Genomic DNA, 21,142 nt, shown 5'->3' on the forward strand with positions numbered 1-21,142 from the left:
TTGTTGAAGTCCAGATATACTATATCTACAGCATTCCCTTCATCCACCCAAGTAGTTACTCCGTCAAGGGAGATCTGGTTTGTTTTTCATAAATCCATGCTGGCTGTTTGTAATCAACCTTTCTTCCCTCAGATCCTTGCAAATGCTACCCATTCTCTCAGGCATCCGCAGGATTGTCTCCTACAGCAGGGGTTCCCAACCTTTTTAGATCGTGGACAACTGCATTCCAGAAGTGACCGGCATACTGCAGCGCAGCAGCCAACCCTTTTTTATTCTCAGCTGCCGCTCGCCACCCCCTCCCTCCTTGCTGCCGGCAGGCGGCCAGCAATCGCCGCTGGCTGCTGCCAACACTGCCAGTGGTGTCTGTGGGAGCTCCCTGCTTACCGCTGCTGCACTCCTGCCGCCGCCGCGCCCCCCTCCCAGCCACTTGAGGCACACATCGTTCATGAACTTTAGTGGCCGATTAGTGCTCCTTACTGACCACCCACTATTGATTTACACTCGGGTCTCTTTATGCGTGGGTTGCATTCCAAAAAATCCTTGCATAAAGCAAATTCGCAAGAAGCAACTCCATTATTACATGCAATTAATAGGGATCCATACCAGCCTCCTTTTTTGCTTCATGGCTGGCTCAGGAGGGTGGTTAGGAGATGCACTAGAAGGTCACTTAGACAACATTTCACTAAATTCAATAATAAAGGCAAATAGATGCACCACAATATGAGTGCAAGTAGTGTACTGCTGCACAGAACAATGGATGATGAGAGACTGAGGCAAGTGTGTGATGGAATCGCATGCTCGCCTCACTCACCCTCCCACAATGCTTCACTCACATCACTGCATGCTGCGTTGCATGCTTCTTCACATAAGATTGAATTTTTCTTGCACAAAGCGAGTTTCTGGGATAGAATAGTCGTCGCATATAAGCGAATTTGCACAAAATGAATTCGTATAAAGATAAACCCAAGTGTACAAGTCATACATGGTATAGATATGAGCAGCTTCCCACTTGCATTGTTATCAAGCTAGTGGCTTCTGCTAATGGCTTTTTGCTGCAGACAAACTATAACTGCTATGGCCAGGATCCAACATACCTACTGTCTATGCTACAGCACAGAAAAGAAATATGGCTACAGGCAAAATACCTTGTTAGTCAAGAAGTGTGATGCTACAGATAGCATCAGACAGAATGCTACAGATAGCACATTCATGACACTGGTCGCTTTGTTGATTGAACCACTTCTTTTTCTTCCAGCTGTTGTCATTGTCCCCCCGCCTTGTGAGTCCGCTTTTTTCTGTTCTTTCTCTGGTAGTTCACCTGGAAACTTAGGCTATGACTGGAAACAAGAGAAATTTAGCCAACAAACAGAAAAGTGCCCTAAAGCTCAGATCTGTTAGTCTGTGCAATAGTCTTCTAAAGGAAAGAATTAAAATTCTCTTGAGATTTATTTTATTAAATAATTTGTATCCAAAAATAGTCAAAATTAATTCCACGTGTCCAGGATCATAAGTGACCCTAATATTGGCAAACATTCTCCATCCACACCTGGGGCTTCAGATGTTTCCAAAATCTTTGGCCAGCATCCTACTTGCAGGCCCAAGCCCAGAGGCTTGGGGTTCAGATGCCCCTAAATTTTGCCTGCCCTCAGCCATACGGCGCCAGGAGCAACCTGGGGAGGAGACTCCCATTTCCATAAACTGGGCTTAAAGCCGTTGCACCTTGGCGGGTTCTGAACCACGGCAGAAGAACAGCTCTCCTGCAAACCAGTTCAGAAAAACTGCCTTCTTGGACACAGATACATGGCATTTCGCCTGCCAGGTGAAGAAGCTACTACGCTTGTCCTGAGCCCTCTAGAGGAGAGATTTAAGCTAAGATGAAGAAAGCCCTAGAAATTAAACCATACGACAGAGGTTCCCAACCTCCAGGCTGCAGCCTGGTACCAGGCTGTGAAGGGTTGGTTGCCCATCCACAGGAGGGTCGGCTGCCAGACTGGAAGGGCAGAAGTGACCGGCATACTGCGGACCGGCAGCCAACCCTTTTTTATACTGAAATGTCGGTGGCGCCTTTTCACAGGGCGTGCACCGCCATGCTCAGGGGGTGCACGTGCCAAAGGTGCCAAGGTTGGTGTCGCCAATGCTAAAGATGCAAGCAGCAAAAGCATCTGTCCCAACACTGAACCAAAGATACTCAAGTTATTTTGGACACTTCAACTTCTCCTTGGTTCCACTTTCCGATGACAATGGACGGGCCAAGAGATTTGCAAGTGGGGGAGTGATGGTGGGAGCCAGACCGCGCTCGAGGCGGCGTCCAGAGGAGCTCTGTAGGACGGCAGAAAGACATCTCTGGACACAGGCACGTGTCTGGTTGCTCACTGGTCCCACTGGGACACCGGTCTCCAGGAGGGGAACGGGCTGCGCTGGCCTCGCACGCCGCGCACACACCTGCAGCGCAACATCTGCCCAACAAAACAAAACCTGAAGCCTCCACTCTGCCCGCGCACCCGCCCGCCCTTTGGACTTGAAGACTCTCCACGCACCCAGCTCTCTTGGGCGCCACGCCCCTGCCCCAGCTCAGAGCCGGCCTCCGAGACCCGGCGGTACCGCCCCCGTGCTGCTCCACGTGGGCTCGTGCGGCTCCGCCTGTCCCTTTAAGGGGGCAGCGGAAGCGGCGCCGAGCGCCCAATGGGGCCGCGCTTCTAGGACGTGTCACTTCCGGGCCCTTCAGCCGGCACGCGCGGGACCTAGAGCCGGGCCGGGGCCTCGCCACCACCATGCCCTTTGACCTCCGCCGGTGAGTGCGCCCCGCCCCGCGTCTTCGGCTGCGGAGGAAGGCGAGGAGGCGCGAGGGCCCCGGGCCCGGCGTGTGGAGGAACTTTGTGGCCGGCTTCTCTCGTGGCCCGGCCGGCGATTCCCGGCTTCCCGAGCGCAGAGGGGCCCTGGACGCCCAGCAGCTCGTTGCTGCTGCCAGGCTCCGGGGGGTGTTGGAGTCCGGGGGTGTGCTGGGCCCCTAGGCCGGGAGCTGGAGCCGGGCTGCACTGTGCCCCCGCCCCTGGGAGCTCCCAGCCGGGGGATACTTGCTGCTTGCTGGCTCAGGGGGAGCCCAGGATGCTGATGGAGCACCAGATCCCCTCGCGCCTCATTGCTGGTGCAGGGGGATCAGGATCCTGGGCTCGCCCTGCCCCAGTAGCGTGGCGTGATGGGGTCTGCTGCTCCGACCCACAGTCATGCTTTTCGCCACGCACGATTGCATGTCCGATCCCGTTGCACTTGTAATTGCACCTCTGCCAGGGCCAGAGTAACTTGGTTAATGTGGAGCTGTGGGTGCAACTGCTAAATAGTTTTCTTGGGGTTTGTTGTGTCTTTCTGAGCACAAGCGCTGAATCCCTCTAACTCCCTAAAGAAGCAGAAAATGTGCAGTTAAGATTCCCTTCCCTGCTGCACATGCACGGCTTCATCACGCTGCTTAGTGTTGTTATAATAATACTGCAAAACAAGTATTGGCGAATTGGGAAAATTGGCAACAAGAAGACACTTCCCATGTAAATTGATCGTGGAACTTTGTCTGTGATCCCCTCTGAAATGTCAAGATGACCTGGGAGAATCACAATGAATTAGTCCTCCCGTGCAAAATGGTTTCTTTGTGCCCGCTACTGTTCCAAATTGGGCCTTTAAATTATGCAGTTCGACAGGATCCTCTTTATCCATAAGGCAATACTGGTCCCGGGGATATGTGTTTGAATGAGAATGCTTGCTGAAGCACAACATAGCTGAAAACGATACGATTCATTATATCCACCTAATTTTTTGGTGGGGGTTTGTAGCTTCAGATCAGCTCTAGGCTCCTGTGTTTGCTGTGCATGAAACTAGGTAAGAAAATTCTTCCTCTGCTCTGGAGATGTTCAGTCAGTTTCAGTTCCGTAAGTCTCCATCTGCAGACTGCAGATGTCACGAAAAACTACAGTCGCTCTATAATAGTAGGTGAGAGGAAGTGAATTGCGTGCAGCTGGATAAATGTGTTTTCCTTTAAGGTCTCAAAATCCTTTTGAAAACAAGTTCACTAAAATGAATGGAAGGGCTGTTCATAGCAGGGCTCTGAAACAGATACATTTAATGAACCCCTCAAGCTGTAAGGCTTGGATCCATGTTTCATGAAAATACAGAAGTGTCAGCTTATATCTTTGTTTGAGAGATGTCAGAGTCATGGATAAATCAGTTTCTTTGTTTCCTTCAGCTAGAAGGACTAAAAATAGATTTTTCAAGGCATCTTCTTACATAACAGGAACTGGAAAATAAATTGTTTCTTCTCGATCCAAGCAGAATAGCAAAGATGCATCTAACCCTGCACTTAGGAGTTCTGATCCAGCGAACTTGCATCGTGTGTGACAAAACTCATCCCATTTTGGCAGCATGACCTGGGGTTATGGGCAGAATCCTTGTAGAAATTAGAAGATTTTGACATACATTTACATTGGCATGATAATTGTGAAGTCTGTGAAACAATTATTTGGGATTAAAAAATTATACTGGTACAGATCAGGCATGGTGAATGTATTCAAGAACAACAGTTGTCACAACCATATATCCTGTGGTGTGGTGTTCTGGAGAAAGTCATGTTCCCATCATTAAGAAGTCAGAGACAAAGAGAAAACATCAATCATCATCATCCAAGATGCACCATTTTAAAAAAGTCTTTAATGCTCCATGAGGCAAGTGGCTTTTTGTTTGTTTGTTTTGCGTTATCTTTTATTGGATGAACTACTACTAGTGTGTGACCCACAAAATCTTGGGTTTGTTTTGTATTATATGGTGGTGTCTGTGGCAAGAAATGAATAATCAGGGAGTTGTTTCTGTTTAAATTGTGCCCACACAGTTGGTGCAGATGGAAAAATAAGGTGTGAGAATGGAACGTTGTGGGATCTGTTAGACCTTTTGTGGGTATGAACTGCAAAACTGAAACCATGCCACTGCAAACACCAGGCCACAAACATTTTTGCCAGCTTTAAGTGGAAGGGGCATGTAAAGAATGAGTACACTTGAAGCTTTAATGACATCAAAGATGATAAGCAAGAACATTAATTATTCCTAACAATGAATTGGCAGTGAGTACAGACCTAGTGCAGTATGCTTTAGATAGAAGTTTGGGAGTTGAGTGTTTTGCTAACTAGGTCACCATGTAGTCTACCTCTAAGTAGAAAGGGTTATATGATAGTCTGGACCCAAACTGATCAAGGCACACATGACAAGCAGTGAGAACTGCATCTAACTGAAAAGGTTCAGCTGACAGTGAAAGAAGGCATTTCTGGCCATGGAGGATGGGTAGATGTTGAAGGACAGACCAGTGATGTCAAACATGGCCTGTGGGCTGTATCTGGCCCATGGAACTGTTGCATCCAGTCTACTGGTAGTCCTTTGGGCTACCAGAAGCTCACTGCCCCTTGGCTCCTCACTGTTGTATGTCCCTGGCACTGCTGACCAGCTAGAGCCCTGTGTTTCTGGGCAGCGACATCGAGTTGGAGGTGTGAGGCTGCATGAACGTGGCTCTGTGCAGCTGTATGCCGCCAGCTCTGTGCCACTGTCTGGCCAGAGCGCCATGCTGGTGCACAGTCCTGGCTCTTCATGAATGCACGCCCCAGACTCCATGCTGCCTGAACGCAACATGGTGTAGCTGTGCACTCCTGGTTGCATGCTGCTGCCCAAATTCAGCCCCACAGATCCAACCCCGGAGAAGCCCCCAAATGTTGAAGTGTAATTGGAACTCTGGTTGGAACCTTGTGATAGAATGAACCTTCTGTCTCTTAGGCTGCAGGTTCAAATATGGATCAGATGAGTAGAAACCAAAAGATTACTTCTTGTACCCAGTCTCAAATTAGTTGACAAGTATCAGTTTAGTTCCTTACCAATGAGAATGCATGTAGCAGATGGTAGGAGTGCTCAGAGGCCAAAGACTTAAGAGCCCGTGACACTTAAATATACCTCTTACACAGCTACAGGTAATCTTTCCAGCTCAGGGGTGGGTCCATGTTGGTGGGGGTCAATGGATGGAGAAAGCTCATGCTACTGCCCAGGCTGTATCTGTTGTATATAAGCACATAAGAGTTCGCTTTCATTAAGAACAAATTCAATTCATCTTAAAATTTAAGATGTGCTTCCAGCCTAAATGAATGTAGAATAAAGGAACAACCACCCTGGCCCAAAGATTCTTCTTGTTTAAAGTATGCTTACCACTTATCTAGTACTTTAATTCTTCAAGACACTTCATATACACTGTTTAATACCTTCTTTTCTGAAGTGGGTGAGCAGTTATTAAGATCATAGTTTCTAGGTTGAAGTCTTTGGTATGTCTCTTCTTGGATCTGCATGGCACCTGAAGCTCATGCCATTAAGTGTATGCCCTTTTACCAGTACAAATTTTGGCATCCATAAAGCACAGAGTTTTGCTGTTTTTTACTCTTAAAGCCCAAATTCTACCCATTCTTTCTTGAGCTGCATCCTAAATTAGGTTTGGATTGTGATGTGCAGGGTAGAATTCAGAATACCAGGGTTGCCATGTTTTTTACAGGAGGTGCGGGTGTCATTAAGATCTCAGTATGTCTCTGGGATGCGTGCGCTTTTGCATTTGCACAAGTTAAACTGTAATGCTACATGAGCAGTTCTCAACTTTTTTAGACTTGAGACATCCCTAGATAGACTCAAGAAAACACTTGGAAAATGCCAGCATTTAATTTTCACTTTTTTCTACCTACATAAAAATAATAGAGCAGTTTTTTGTTGCAAAGAACTCAGAAAGGCCAGAACTCTGGATTTCTATTTGAAAGCTCCAGCTTTTTTTGTAAATCATGTTTGTAAACCTAACAGTGCTAAACATTGTGTTGCCCCCCCTATGACATCCTGGTTGAGAATCACTATCCTACACCATCTTAAATGGGGATTGTGGGGCCAAATTGTATATAATTCATTCTAATTACTAATTAGACTTTGCTTCAGTAGCAAATGGTATCTCTGCTATAAAAAGACCCTTGCAATTTGAAAGGTCAGCTTCACTGCATTGTGAAGAATTATGAAGGTCAAAAACATGAAATAAGTGCATCACAGGCTGTATAATAAAGTGAAGAGAAACTTTGCCCCAGGTTTTATTTCCCTTGTAGTTGATGACTTTTCTAGCATCAGTCGATTTGTTAGTTACATTTGATTCTGTGAAAGCAACCAAAGCTTCCAAATTCTTTCAGTACTCTTCACCTATTGATGTGTAGCCTGAGAGAAACTAAAACAGAGTAGTAGCAGATTTCAGTTCTCATTCTAACATGAGGCAATTCCGAAGTTGTGCCGACTGATCATTTTGCAAAAAAAGAAAGGCATTGCCATGCAGCCTCTTATTTATAGTTAATTGAGGAATTTAGAATTATTTCTCATCATTTAATCACCTTGCTGGTTTTATGTTGCTTAATGCCATGAATGGAGTATTATAGCCTACTAATACACTGTGAATGGATTTTAGAGGTCATGGGGGAAGGAGCTAGATTTAGAAGAGATTTTGATTTAAATTGGAAATTGTAGCAGTGACTCTTATACTTTTTTTGTACAGTACCTAGTCAGCTGGGGCCCCATCTTTGTTACTCAATCTTAATAAACAGGCACCATCTTAATAAACAGGATTTTTTTTAAAGGGACTGTTTGTGGGGATGGGAATTGTAATCCACACCTCAAAGTTTCTGTTTTTGGGGGCATAGGCACATCCTTGCTTCAGTTCTTATTTATCTTTCCTGAGCTAGTTGGTCAATCCCTAATTGAAGCTGACATACTTTCAACCTAATTGCTTTGTAGCAGAAGGGGGGGCAGTGTCTGAGTTTCTAGTTTAAACACATCCATTGTGATTGGTAATAGGTGAAGTAATGCTTAAAGTACCCGGTCTGGAGTCCGAATTTAGTAATGTAAACCATCTCGGGAACCATAGAGTACTGTAATGTTGTGCTTTTGTTCATACACCCTGAATAATAAAAAACTAGCCTTAAAGCAGCAGATTGCTAACCACTTAAAAACCTTATGAAACATTTCTTCTAAATTCTGAGATATCAAGCAGTAACTTTTGTATTCAGTTCTGGGCACTGATGAAAGTTTTCTTTGTGATCCTCACTCTTAGGAGGAAAACAAACATAGCTGTCCTACCTGTTCCTTTCCCCGTCTTGCCCCTTGTGAGAGATTTATGAGGATTGAAACTCCAAATCCTGGTTTTATGACCCTCAGCATGGAAACTAGATGAACACACACCTTGCATAAATTCAACCTGGCTATTTGCTTATTTTAGAGCAGAGATTGTGACCAAATGACATGCCATTATTACAAGATCAATATAAAATGTTAATGGAAATGTACATATTTGGTCCTGTTTTAATTGGAATCCTCAGGACTTTTTACAGATTCAAAATGAGTTTGCAGTGCTGATAAGCCAGTAGCAGTTCGTACTGCACCAGTCTGTTTGTTCTTTCTCAGTGTGCTGTTTAACCAGCTGAATTAATACACAGTCGTTTATTTGCCAAAGTTACTAAGTGAACTTCTGCAAAGGAGCTTTGGATGCCTTTTGTGTAGAGCATAAGTATTGGTGCTGGGAATGGCCGTGTATTTCTTCAAGGGTAGTGCTTTATTTCTTGATTTAGCACCACTGTGTGTGAACACATGTGCCCTATACTAAATTATGCGTACTGGGACACTAACTTCAGTAGCAAATAAATCCTGATGTTCGTATTGTGCCTTTATGCAGAGGTCTTGGTGAAGTTTATTTATAGACTCTTGTATATGATCTGGTTGGAAACTGTATTCTTCACTTCCTGATCTAATTTGTATAGGCATAAATAATAACTGTAAATGATGGTCTATGTCAGTGGTCGGCAACCCCGGCATGCGTGCCGAACGTGGCATGTGAGGCCATTTTGCTTGGCACACCACAGCCAGCCCCGGCTCCGGGTAGCTGCTGCCAGTGACGGAGCCTGGGCTGCTCCCAGCAGGGCTTGCAGTGTCCCAGCTGCCTGCTGGGAGCAGCCTGGGATCCCGGCTGGCAGCAGCTCCCCAGAACCAGGGCTGGCTGCAGCCGGGAGGCTCCAAACAGCTGTGCTGGGCTCTGGCATCAGCTCTGCACCAGCAGGCACACCTTGGAGCGGGCAGTGGGGGAAGGGCCTGAGGCAACGCAGCTGTGGTCTCTCCCCCCCCCCCCCCCCCCCCCCCCCCCCCCCCCGCTCCCGGCATGGAGGTGATGAGCCCAGCGCAGCTGTTTGTAGCCAGCCTGGGCTCTGGGCAGCTGCAGCAAGCAGCAGACGGGCTGCAAACAGCTGCGCCAGGCTCCACAGCTCCAGGCTCAGCTCCATGCTGGCGGCAACTACTTGTGCACCTCAGGGCGAACAGCAGGGCAGCGCAGCCCGCTCCGAGGTGCCTGTGCAGTCGCTGCCAGCATGGAGCTGATGCCGGAGCTGTGGAGCCTGGCGCAGCTGTTTGGAGACTCCCGGCTGCAGCCGGTCCCGGCTCTGGGGAGCTGCTGCCAGCCGGGATCCCAGGCTGCTCCTAGCAGGCAGCTGGGATGCTGGAAGCCCTGCTGGGAGCAGTCTGGGTTCCAGCAGCTGCCCAGAGCTGGGGTAGCTGCTGGCAGCCACAGAGCCTGGGCTGTGGGGAGGGGCTTTGGATAGGGGGCAAGGGGCAGTAGGGCTGGGGGGCTGGGGCTTTGGGTGGGGGGCATGGGGCGGCAGGGCTGGGGGGGCAGGGGCTTTGGGTGGGGGGAAAGGGGCACAAGCAGGGCATCCTGCCATGTACCCCTTGCCCTCATTTTGTTTTTCTGCCATACTGGCACTCTGGCACCTTCTGAGAGAGGCATTGCGGAGTTTTTCAGCACTCTGGCCAAAAAACATTGCCTACCCCTGGTTTACGCTATTTGCTGGCATTTTAAACTCCAGAAGATTTTATTAGCTAATGAAGTAATAGTTATACACCTTGGAATAAAAGACACTGTGTCAATACCACTTAATATTAAAATTTAGTATCTCTGAGATGCCATGAGGCATGTGTATATTATTGCTGGTGAACAATGTTAAATGACATGTAGTTGTACCCAATACAGAATTCTCATGAAATAACCACAGTGTGTTTGTTTTTAAACCATGAAATTGTCTGGCCTATAACTTTATTTAAACAAGAGGTCTTTGAGGGAATTTAAAATAAGCAGTCACAGCAAATTAATTATCCATGTAAGACTGGATTATACTGAGAGATTCTAATGATGCTTGTGACATAGGTTGAGGTGTGTATGAGTCCAAATACAGTAGAATGCCAAACAAGCACACTCCATTCAACTGCATATCTTGTCAACCCTATTTAGTTTCTACAGTGCAGTTTTCTTCTTTTTCTCAGGGTTATGTAAAGAGTTCTTGCTCTCTTTGATCAGGAAATCCAGTGCTATTTGTGAGCACTTGAAGAAATATATTTCTAAATTCCTAGGAACATTTAAAAAGTGCTTTAAGGCACAATTTCTGGCTATAGACAACAAGAATTTTGAATTGCTTCAGAAGGGGAGGGGGCATTGGTCTTCCAGAGCTTGCATCAGCTGTTTTGCTGTAGTTTATGTCTGTGTGCTCCAGCAGTGTTACACATGAGCTAAGCCACTATAAATTTAAAACTGAATGAAACGGGGTTAAAGTTGCATTGGTTTTGCTACACTTGTAACTGTCACGCTAGCTATACAGTAGTAATACATTTTACAATCAATTCACTGGGGTGGTTTGGTTCCAATTAAAATAGGTGTTTGGTATTAGAATTATAAACAATTAGGGTTGGAAGGGACCTCCAGAGGTATCTAATCTAACCCCCTGCTCAAAGCAGAACAGCCACCAGCTAGATCATCCTAGCCAAGGTTTTGTCTAGCCAGGTCTTAAAAACCTCCAAGGATGGAGATTTCGCAACCTCTCTGAGTAACCTGTTCCAGTGTTTTACTACCCTCCTAGTGAGAAAATTCTTCCAAATATCTAACCTAAACTTCCCTTGCTGCAACTTGAGACTGTTGCTCCTTGTTCTGTCATCCGCCACCACTGAGAAAAAGCTAGCTTCATCCTCTTTCGAACCCCTCTTCAGGTAGTTGAAGGCTACTATTAAATCCCCTTGCAGTCTTACCTTCTCTAGACTAAATAAGCCCAGTTTCCTCAGCCTCTCCTGACAAGTCATGTCCCCCCAGCCCCCGAACCATTTCCATTGGCCCTGCTGAACTCTCCAATTTGTCCAGATCCTTTCTGTAGTGGGGGCCCAAAAATTGAATGAAGGACTCCAGATGTGGCCTTACCAGTGCTGAATTAGAGGGGAATAATCACTTCCCTTGCCCTACTGGCAACACTCCTACTAATGCAGCTCAGTATGCCATTAGTCTTCTTGGCAACAAGGGCACACTGCTAACTCAGATTCAACGTAATGTCCACTGTAACCCCCAGGTCCTTTTTTGCAGAGCTGTGGCCCAGCCAGTCGATCCCCGGCCTGTACTGGTGCATGGGATTGTTCCATCCTAAGTGCAGGACTTTGCACTTGTCCTTGTTGAACCTCATGAAATTTCTTTTGGCCTAGTCCTCCAATTTGTCTAGGTCACTGCCCCCATCTTGGTGGGACTAGCCCTACCCTCCAGTGTATCTCCTACTCCCCCCAGCTTGGTGTCATCTGCAAACTTGCTGAGGTTGCACTTTATGCTATCTTCCAGGTTGTTGATAAAGATATTGAACAAAACCGTCCCCAGGACTGACCCCTGGGGCACTCTACTTGATACTGGCTGCCAACTAGATATTGAGCCATTGATTACTACCCTCTAAGGCCAGTGGTCCAGCCTGTTTTCTATCCACCTTACAGTCCATTCATCCAGCCCATACTTCCTTAGCTTGCCTGCAAGAATGTGGTGGGAGACTGTATGAGAAGCCTTGTTAAAATTAAGATATGCCACATCCACAGGTTTCCCTGCATCCACAGAGCCAGTCATCTCATCAAAAAAGGCAGGCAGGTTGGTCAGGCATGACTTGCCCTTGGTGAGTCCAAGCTGACTCTTCCCAATCACCTGCTTCTCCAGGTGCTTAGAAATGGACTCCTTGAGGATCTATCTGCTCCATATTTTTTCAGGGACTGAGGTGAGGCTGTAGCTGGTCTGTAGTTCCCTGGATCCTCCTTTTTCCCTTTAAATATGGATACTATGTTTGCCTTTTCCCAGTCATCTGGGATCTCCTCATTGCCATGAGTTATGATGGCCAGCGGCTCTGCAGCTATACCAGGCAACTCCCTCAGCACCCTCAGGTGCATCTCCTCTTGCCCCATGGATTTGTATACATCCAGTTTTTGTAAACAGTCCCTAGGCTGTTCTTCAGCCAGTGTTGGACTGCTTACTTTCTTCCCTGCTCTGCTTGGTGCAGTAGTCTGGGAGCTGACCTTGCCTGTGAAGACTGAGGTGAAAAAGGCATTGAGTACTTCAGCCCTTTCTGCATCCTCTGGCATTAAGTTGCCTCCCCCATTCAGTAAAAGACCCACACTTTCCTTGATCTTTCTCTTGTTACTGATATACATGTAGAAACCCTTCTTATTACCCTCCATATCCCTTGCTAGCTGCAGCTCCAGTTGTGCTTTGGCCTTCCTGATTTCATCTGTGCACGTCCAAGCAATGCTCTTATACTCTGTGTTCTACTTATTTCTAAGTTCTTAGTGCCTCTTTCTCCTCCATTCTTGATGGAAAACAATTTGTGGACTAAGCAAACAGGAGACAAATGTCTCCTGTAAAGCTTAGTCCAGAAATTGGACTTCAGTAAATTGTGGCTCATTTCTTCTTGGCTTCACTTTACCAGCGCATCTGTCTTGCTTGATTCGTTTGCTAATTGCCACAGTCCTCTCCTCATGATATCATAATATGTTGCCCTGCAACCAAAGGATTGTAGCATCACTGAGCCAGCAGCTGTGGATAGTAAGCAGTCAGAGCTCATGGCAGTTTTGCATGTGTGTGCACTACTTTAAGTTGCTTTTTCTTTAAAAAATATCACAGACATTTTTTAAGGTCAGAAAGAACAGTTCGATCATCTTGTCTGACCTCTCGTATAAACCTAAGCTATTAAGCATTTAATCCAGCTTTTCCTATATTCATGGAAAACTTTATCTTCCAAAGGCCTGTTGAAATCTTCCTTTCACCATATACACTGCAAAACCTCCTATGTACTGAAATGGTTTTCTAAATGCTTTAATATATACGTAGTGATCAAGGCTCTGAGAATGGTCAACTTGTTACACTGAGGCAGTTTAATTACTGTACTGCAATTTAATCATTGTGCATGCAATCTGTTGGTTGGGTGTACTATTGTAAAAGGTGACTTCAGTTGGAGTGATGGTGTGATGAAAGTCGAACTGCTTTTGAACTGGTTCTGCAGGTGTTGCAGTGTTAAAGGAGGATTTTCTTAAATGAAGCATGTCTTATACTTATCAGGAACTCACTCAAGGAGCCAGAAATAAGAATTGGTTTTATAATGAATGGACATCTTGTAATGTGCACACATCCGCATTAATATAACATAATTACTAATTATAATGCTCAGCTCTACCTTTTCAATTTTTTAATAGTCAGATCATGAGACAACTCATTTTCCTGCCTGCCTGCCTTCTGTTAACTGCCTTAGGCCATTCTGTACAAGAGAGAAATTGGGTTAGGAGCCATGCTAAACATTGGTACAACTCATATATATATGTGTGTGTGTGTGTACACACTCTCTCTCTCTCTCTCTCTCTCATTATTATTATACTCATTTTATATATTCTCTGATATCTCTCTCTCTTTCTATTTCTTACTCCACTTACTCCAATGCATAATCAGTATCTGGTGCCCCAAAGACCTCATCCTGCTTGGCATATTCTCAGAACTCGCACTCTCTCTCTCTCTCTCTCTGTTTGTGTGTGTGTACATATATATGATCTGAGAATATGCCAGCCAGGATGAAGTCTTGGGTGCACCTGATACTGGTCATGAATTGGAGTAAGTGGGGAGCCACTCAACTGAATTGGGTCTGTGAACTGTTATAAGATCTGTAGCCTTATATGAGAGCACTAATACTGTAATTTCTTGCATGAAATACACAATTTTGAGCTAAACCAACTGGGGGATATTAGGGTACACATTATATTTGAGAAACATAGATCCCGGGGGTCCATAAATTTGGCTGTGGGGGAGTGGTGGGAGAGTTAATTGCTGTGGCCCTGGGAGCCAGAATAATTAGCTCTGCCACCACTGACCTGCCACCATGTTTCTGCAACTGTGGGGATCCCCCTGACCAGATGATAAGTTTTTGTGTGTTGGTTCAATATGGCACATGGGGTCATTTCACAGCCAGACCCAACATGCCACCCCGGACCCGAGTTATTTACTTGTACTACAAGGTGAGATCTCTTTTACCTCTTGCTGATATCCAAAAACAGTGTGTGTTTGTATTCCAGGGCATGTTATATGTGAGAAAAATACAATATAAACCTAGCTTATCTGTAAGCTGTAACTGTTTTTTCTCTCTCATGGACGTTCCTGTAAATTTTTCTGGAAAACTGGATCAAAAACAGGAAGCCAAATGCTTCATCTGAGCTAAATTAATCTTTGGGTAATGTAATCTACAAAAGAAATCAAAACTACTCCAACAGGCTCTGCCCACGCAACAGTGACAGCATTTGAACATAAATGGAATCTACTCGGAAGCAGATATCCTTGATGCAGCAAAATGTTATTATGGAAGTGCTACCCTAAGTCCATACCACATGGGTATGTACCTGCTGTGAGCTGGAGCAGTTCTTCATGTTCTGCTGGCTTCAGTGAATGAGTGCAGTGCAGCAGGTTCACTGGAGTGAGTTAAAGGTATGTGAGTTGTAGATTTGGTTTCAAGGCTTTGTAAAGTAGAGGACAGCAATGTGGAATCTAAAACTCTTTAGTCTTAGCTCTTAAAGGCCAAGTGCAAATCCTGCCTCTTGATCATGTTCTTTGAATCATTCAGCTACATTCTCTTGCTTTTAGTCCAGCAATGGGTTGGGTCCTTTTAAATACCAGTCACTTTACTTGAACATTTTTTCTTCGTGACACTTTTCTCCTGTTTTGATGAAGGCTGGTATGGTTTGCTCACTTTATTAAAAATACGTTTTTCTTCCATCCTTCATTTTGACACCTTAGCCTCACTGCCTAAAAGGGGAAAAAAACATGCTTGTTGGCATGAATCCACAGCTGACTCTGAGGCTAGAAATACTTTCATCCTCCCCCTAATTTCCACTGAAATACATTTATGCCTCATGCTTTTCTTGAAAAATGTGTGTGCTACTGTTTCCTTTTTCTCCTTTTCATTCTGTCCCACCCTCTGAAAGAGTTCGCTCTCTTGGCAATGTTGTGACATCCCTTTAGGATTGAGAGCAGTCTACGTGCTTGGATCAAAATTGCCAAACTTAGAACAGCTCTGACCAACCAGGCATAATGGAGAACCTGTGATGGGTAGAGATGTACCAAAATCGTGATTGAATGGATTTTGCAAAATCCAGCGTTGCCTAATCAAGTCCACGGAGGGGTGGGGAGAAGAAAACTTACTGAAAATAAAATGCTGACTCCCCAGCTAGCCAGGGGTGAGGGGCCCCTTGGCCAATCAGAGGCTGGGGGGGCATGGGGGAGGTTTCCATTGCCCACGAAATAGCTACTGGGTCCCATGTTCTGCCATGAAATCTTCAGGCAGCCGCCTCAAATTCACTCGGTCCCTAATAATGGGGCTGGGGAGTGGAGGAACAGAAAGGGAGCTAATTTTTGGCTGAGAAATCAGTTCAAGCAGTGAACAGAACTTCCTTTGCTTTTACAGCTTCTTCCTTCAAGTGCTGTGGGGGCAAATGTACTATTCTAAATGCTAATTGTTTGGTTATGTATTTTTTTTTAAATTCGTTTAGGCAGGTAACATGCCCCCATGTTGACTGGACAAAATGCGTGCCGCAATAGTATGTAGGCAGACAAGGTTCCTTGGGTGAATTTGATATCTTTTATTAGACCAACCCAAATAGTTGGAGAATAGTTATTAAGCAAGCTTTCGGGTTCAAAAACCCTTTGTCAGGCTAAATAAGTTTCAGCAGTTGGTGTGTGCTGTTCCTGGATGGACTTTTCTGAAGAGGCTGAAGAGTCCCATGGCTCTCAGCCTTTCTTCATAGGGCCTATTCTCTTTCCCTCTGATCATACATGTGCCTCTCCTCTGGACACTCTCAAGCTTCTCGACATTCTTCTTGAATTGCAGAGCCGAGAATTGGATCCAGTACTCCAGCTGCGTCCTCACCAAGGCTGAGTACAGCAGGAGGATGACATCCTGAGATTTACCTGAGAAGCATCTATAGATGCAAGCCAGGGTTTTGTTTGCTTTACCAGCTGTGACATCACATTGGTGGCTCATGTTCATCTTGTGGTCAGTTATGACGCCCCAAAGTTCAGCGTCATTGGCGAACTTAGCCAGTGCACTTCTGACACGAATGTCCACATCGTTGATAAAGATGTTGAAGAGAACTGGTCCAAGGATAGAGCCTTGGGGGACGCCACTGGTTACGAAGTGCCATAATGACTTGCTACCATCGACCACTACTCTCTGGGCCTGACCTTGGAGCCAATTTCCCAGCCATCGAACTGTGGTGTAGCCGAGCTACAGTTGGCCAACTTTTCCATCAGGAGGTTGTGGGACACCAGATCAAAGGCTTTTTTGAAGTCCAGGTATATGACATCAATTTCTTCTCCCTTGTCCAAGTGATACATCACCTGGTCATAGAAGGAGATGATATTAGTCGGGCAAGACCTACCCCCAACAAATCCTGCTGGCTATATCCCTCAGGATGTTGCCCTCAGCCAGCTTATCCTGAAGGGTCTCCTTGATAATTTTCTCGATAATCTTACCAGGGATTGAGGTCAAGATGATTGGCCTGTAATTCCTGGGATTCACTTTCCGCCCTTTTTTGAAGATGGGTGCCACATTGACTTTCTTCCAATTTTCAGGTACTTCACCTGAGCGTCACGAATTTTTGAATATTTTTGCCAGTGGTTGGGCTATGACTCCTGCCAGCTCCTTGAGTACCGTAGGGTGTAATCTGTCAGGACCAGCTGACTTGAAGTTGTCCAGCCTCTCAAGGTGATCCTTTACTACTAGATCAACACTGATGCTGGATATAAGTACGCCCTCACCCTGGCCGTCCTGCGTCTTGCTAGGCAGGGTGGTCCCACTGGACTGATGAAAGACTGACGCGAAGTATCTGTTAAGCAGGTTGGCCTTTTCCTGGGTGTCAGTTATCAGCTGTCCCGTTTGGTTCAGCAGGGGTCCAATGTTACCCTTGCTTTTTTTCTGACTCCCTGTATATCTGAAAAAGGACTTTTTGTTATCCCTGATATGTAAAGCCAGATGGAGCTTGGTTGCAGCCTTGGCTTTCCTGATCTGCTCCCTGCAGGTATGGACCAGTGCTGAATACTCCTCCTTGGTGGTAATTCCAACCTTCCATCCTTTATAAGTCTCTCTCTTGAGGCGTAGGAGGTCCTCGAGTTCCCTGGTGAGCCAAGGGGGTTTCTCACCGTCCTCAATTCGATTTGGCCTAATCCAAATCTGAACATTCGATGCTGATTCAGAGAATCAGCCATTCAGACAGACAGCTTTTAAATGTTTTTTCTACATACCTTCAGGTACCAGCGAGGCTTGTGAACGCTGTGATGCTAGGGTACATGGAGTGTCCCACAGGAGTGCAGGGGGGTCTGCCACATGCTCAGTGGCGAACCTGGAAGTGGACCGGAAGCACTTCCAGTCCACTCCCTGGTCTACTGGGGAGCACGCTGGTCCACTGCTGCCAAGTGTGCTGGGGAGCCTTCCCCCCCCCCCCCCCCCCCCCCCCCCCCCCCAATCTATGGGACACTCCATGCTCCCCAGCATTCGTGAGGTATGTAGGAAAAACATTTAAAGCTGTGTCTGAATCGCCGAATCTTTCCGATTCGATTTGGAGGGTCCTAATTCGATTCGGAGAGATTAAAGGGTCCTCTGAATCTATTTGGATTTGGAGATTCAGCCACCGAATCAGACCAAATCTCCACCGAATTGAATTGGGGACGAAAGCTTTGCACAGCCTTATTAAACGCATGCATTAAGCATAAGTACTGATATGAATGGGGGCTAGAACTTATATAGTACAGATATTATTGATTTTACCAGCTCTTTCCCTTTGATTTTCCCCTTTCTCCTCCTCCCCACCAAATAATTCTTCAAAATTATTTTTTAAAAAGGTTAAACTTTGGATTGGCAACTTTTTGTACACATACAGTGTTTGACTTGTAGACCTCAAAGTGCTTTACAAAGGTGCTTATGTAGCATCACTGCCACTTTACAAATAGAGGAGCTAGAACAGAGCCTCACCATGAATCTGTGCTGGGAAAGGCATAGAATCCAGATCTACTCGCTCCCAAATCCTGCCTGCTGTGAAAACAACTATATCACATCTACGTGTCCCAGCAGCTGTCCTGATCCCTTGCTTATACGTTACATTCTCATCTGCTTTTGGTCAAGAAAAACAGAAGCTTCATATAAACAAAGAGGATTGACACTTGGAAAATGAAATATTGACAACTAGGAACTTCTAGGTCCTTATCATGCTACTGACTTTTTGTGTGTTATTGGGCAAGTTACTTAGCATCTCCATGTGCATTTCACTGTCTGTAAAATGAAGATGACAATCTTTACTTGCTTCACTAGAGGAAGAAGAGTTTGTATTTATGCAGGGTTATGTCTAAGTCCTAAGCATTCTTCCCCGGATGTCAGAGCTGGTTGCTGCCATTGGTTAGGAAGAGAAGGAACTTCTTGTGAATAAAAGATCTCCAAATAGAATCTTGAATTAATGTTTTCCTTAATATATTGAGGAAAACGGAATTTCCTTTTGATGCACTGTTTAAATGAAGGCAATCGGGTTAGGCATTTACCATTTTCCTGCTGACTTTAAAAAAAATGAATACATTGCTTTCAAAGCTGTGACTTATTTGACAGTTCTGCAGAGTGAAAGCCTATATTTATCTCCTGAATAGGTACACATGGATAGTAGCAGACTGGAAAACGCATCAACAACTAAAAACAGCTTTTTTTCATGGAAGAGTCCCTCTATTGGCTTTAAAAGAAACCCCGTCTTCCCACTTAAATACAAAACAGGCTAGGAATAGTTCAGACACTCCACCTCTTATTCCTGTCAGATTGTGGTGTATTTACCTCCTGTTCTGCCATGGAAGGGAGAAAGTAGCTGAGCTATGCAAAGCAATGTGCAAATGAATGTTGCTTTGGTCTCCCCCTTGTGTCTCGGTCTGATCCTGCAGGCATCCTGACTCGATTTCCCCTTTAGCTCCTGGATGCCAGGTGCCAGAGGTTGAGGAGAGTATTCTCCCTTTTGTGCGAACTGCTTTAGATAGATTGCTTCACAAATGCACCTTCCTTGGGCCTTCATTCAAGGGTCTTTGTAACAATTCAGGTAGGGTCTCTTTCCTTAATTCAGGAATCCACAGACCACCTTTTCAAGCATTGATGTCTTCTCTCTAGCCCTGGGTTCTCCAACTGAAGGACTCTCTCAAATACACTCTTCTCATTAGGCTTCTCTGATTCACTCTTAGGAGTCTGTTAGCTAGTCCTCTTTGGGTTCCCTGTGAAATCAGCATGTAGCATTCTCTTGGATCAGGGAAATTAAATGTATGGCCTGTGGCCTGGATCCGGCCTGTGGAACTATTACATCTGGCTCACCACTAGTCCAGTGGACTACTGGAAGCTGGGAGGCATGGCTAATGGGGCATGGTCTGATGCAGAATTTGGAGTCCCTGGACCCTAATGGACATGGCTATTGGTGTTAGGGAGGTGAATGAGGGCTGTGAAGATGCAACTTGCCCTGTTGCTGCCTGATCCCCAACCCATGTTGTTACCTGAATGAACCTGGATCCACTGCATCTGCTTCTGGCTCCATGGATCTGGCCCAAAAGGAGCCTCCATGGTCCAGATGTGGCCCAGGACCTGGGGTGAATTTGACCCCTGTCTTAGATGATGTCTGGCTGCCTAATCACCCCCTTAGTTTTCCCAGTTCATCTGGTAGTAGCAAATACCTGCCATGGTTCACTGAGGAGAGAGGGGAGACTTGCCCTGTCAACCTGACAAGTGGACATGGGGCCTCTCTTAACGAGTTTTTCTTTTCTTTTCTTTTTTTTTTTTTCCAAGTATTTCTGTCCGTCTGCCTGGGTACAGACAACCGTGTAACTGGCTTTGCACATCAGCTCCTTGTCTTTAAAGGGCTGGTCCATTGTACTTGCTGTTGAATTTGTAAAGTGAACAACCAAAACCAATAGAGCAGTGGTTTTCAACCTTTTTTCATTTGTGAACCCCTAAAAAATTGAGGGGTGGTGCAGACCCTTTTGACTTGTAAGTGTGGGTATTCATGTACTTTTGATTAATCATGGTCATCTATTGCCCTTTACACACATGACCACAGGTTGAAAACAACTGCAGTAGAACAACCTTTTTCTTTTGAATTTTGGTTAAGTGATGTTGGGGGAGAACTTGTAAAAACGGTAGGCAAAAAAAGCTTCAGACAGAATTCTTTTTTTAAGTGATGATATTTTAATCCAAGTGAGTGTACTTGTGAATGGCAACTTTAAAGCGAATTTGATTTAACTGCTTTGTTTGAGATATTTATTGCCCAAATTGAGAGGTGCAAAATATACATTGGAAATATTTTTAAGTGCTTTGCAACAATGGTAAGAAATTTGCTTTTTGACATCTTTTCTAAGCACGTCTCTGATGTGCTCTGCAATTGGAATGGTATTTGTAAGAAGTAGCTAGGGAACTATATAATGGTGATCGGGTATTGTTCACTTGCATCTACAGTAGACTGAAAGAGCTTGCAGGCTTGTGTTTACAATAAATGACTTGAAAACTGAGGATGATCACATGGTAGACGATATGATGACCCTGGTTATTCATGTGGTATTGCTGGGCTTGCTGTACGTGTTATTCAAGGACACTTAGCCCAGAATTACTGAGAAACCAAATACGAATTGTCCTAAAGTCGTTGTTTCAGATCAGTGACCCAAAGAAATGGAGGAATTCATAGATTCAATCTA

General features: G+C 45.4%; 1 protein-coding gene across 1 annotated transcript in view; it reads left to right on the forward strand.

Annotated features, from left to right (window-relative positions):
- Nucleotides 1-2,683: 2,683 nt before the first annotated feature.
- Nucleotides 2,684-21,142, forward strand: part of ERGIC1 (endoplasmic reticulum-golgi intermediate compartment 1) — a 91,705-nt gene continuing 73,246 nt past the window's right edge. Inside the window, exon 1 of the mRNA XM_006270857.4 lies at nt 2,684-2,791. Coding sequence (XP_006270919.1) covers nt 2,772-2,791 — 20 coding nt within the window. The 5' untranslated portion in view covers nt 2,684-2,771. The remainder of the gene's footprint in view (nt 2,792-21,142) is intronic.

This window comes from Alligator mississippiensis, chromosome 9 (genome assembly GCF_030867095.1).
Source record: "Alligator mississippiensis isolate rAllMis1 chromosome 9, rAllMis1, whole genome shotgun sequence".
Classification (NCBI taxonomy): Eukaryota; Metazoa; Chordata; order Crocodylia; family Alligatoridae; genus Alligator; species Alligator mississippiensis.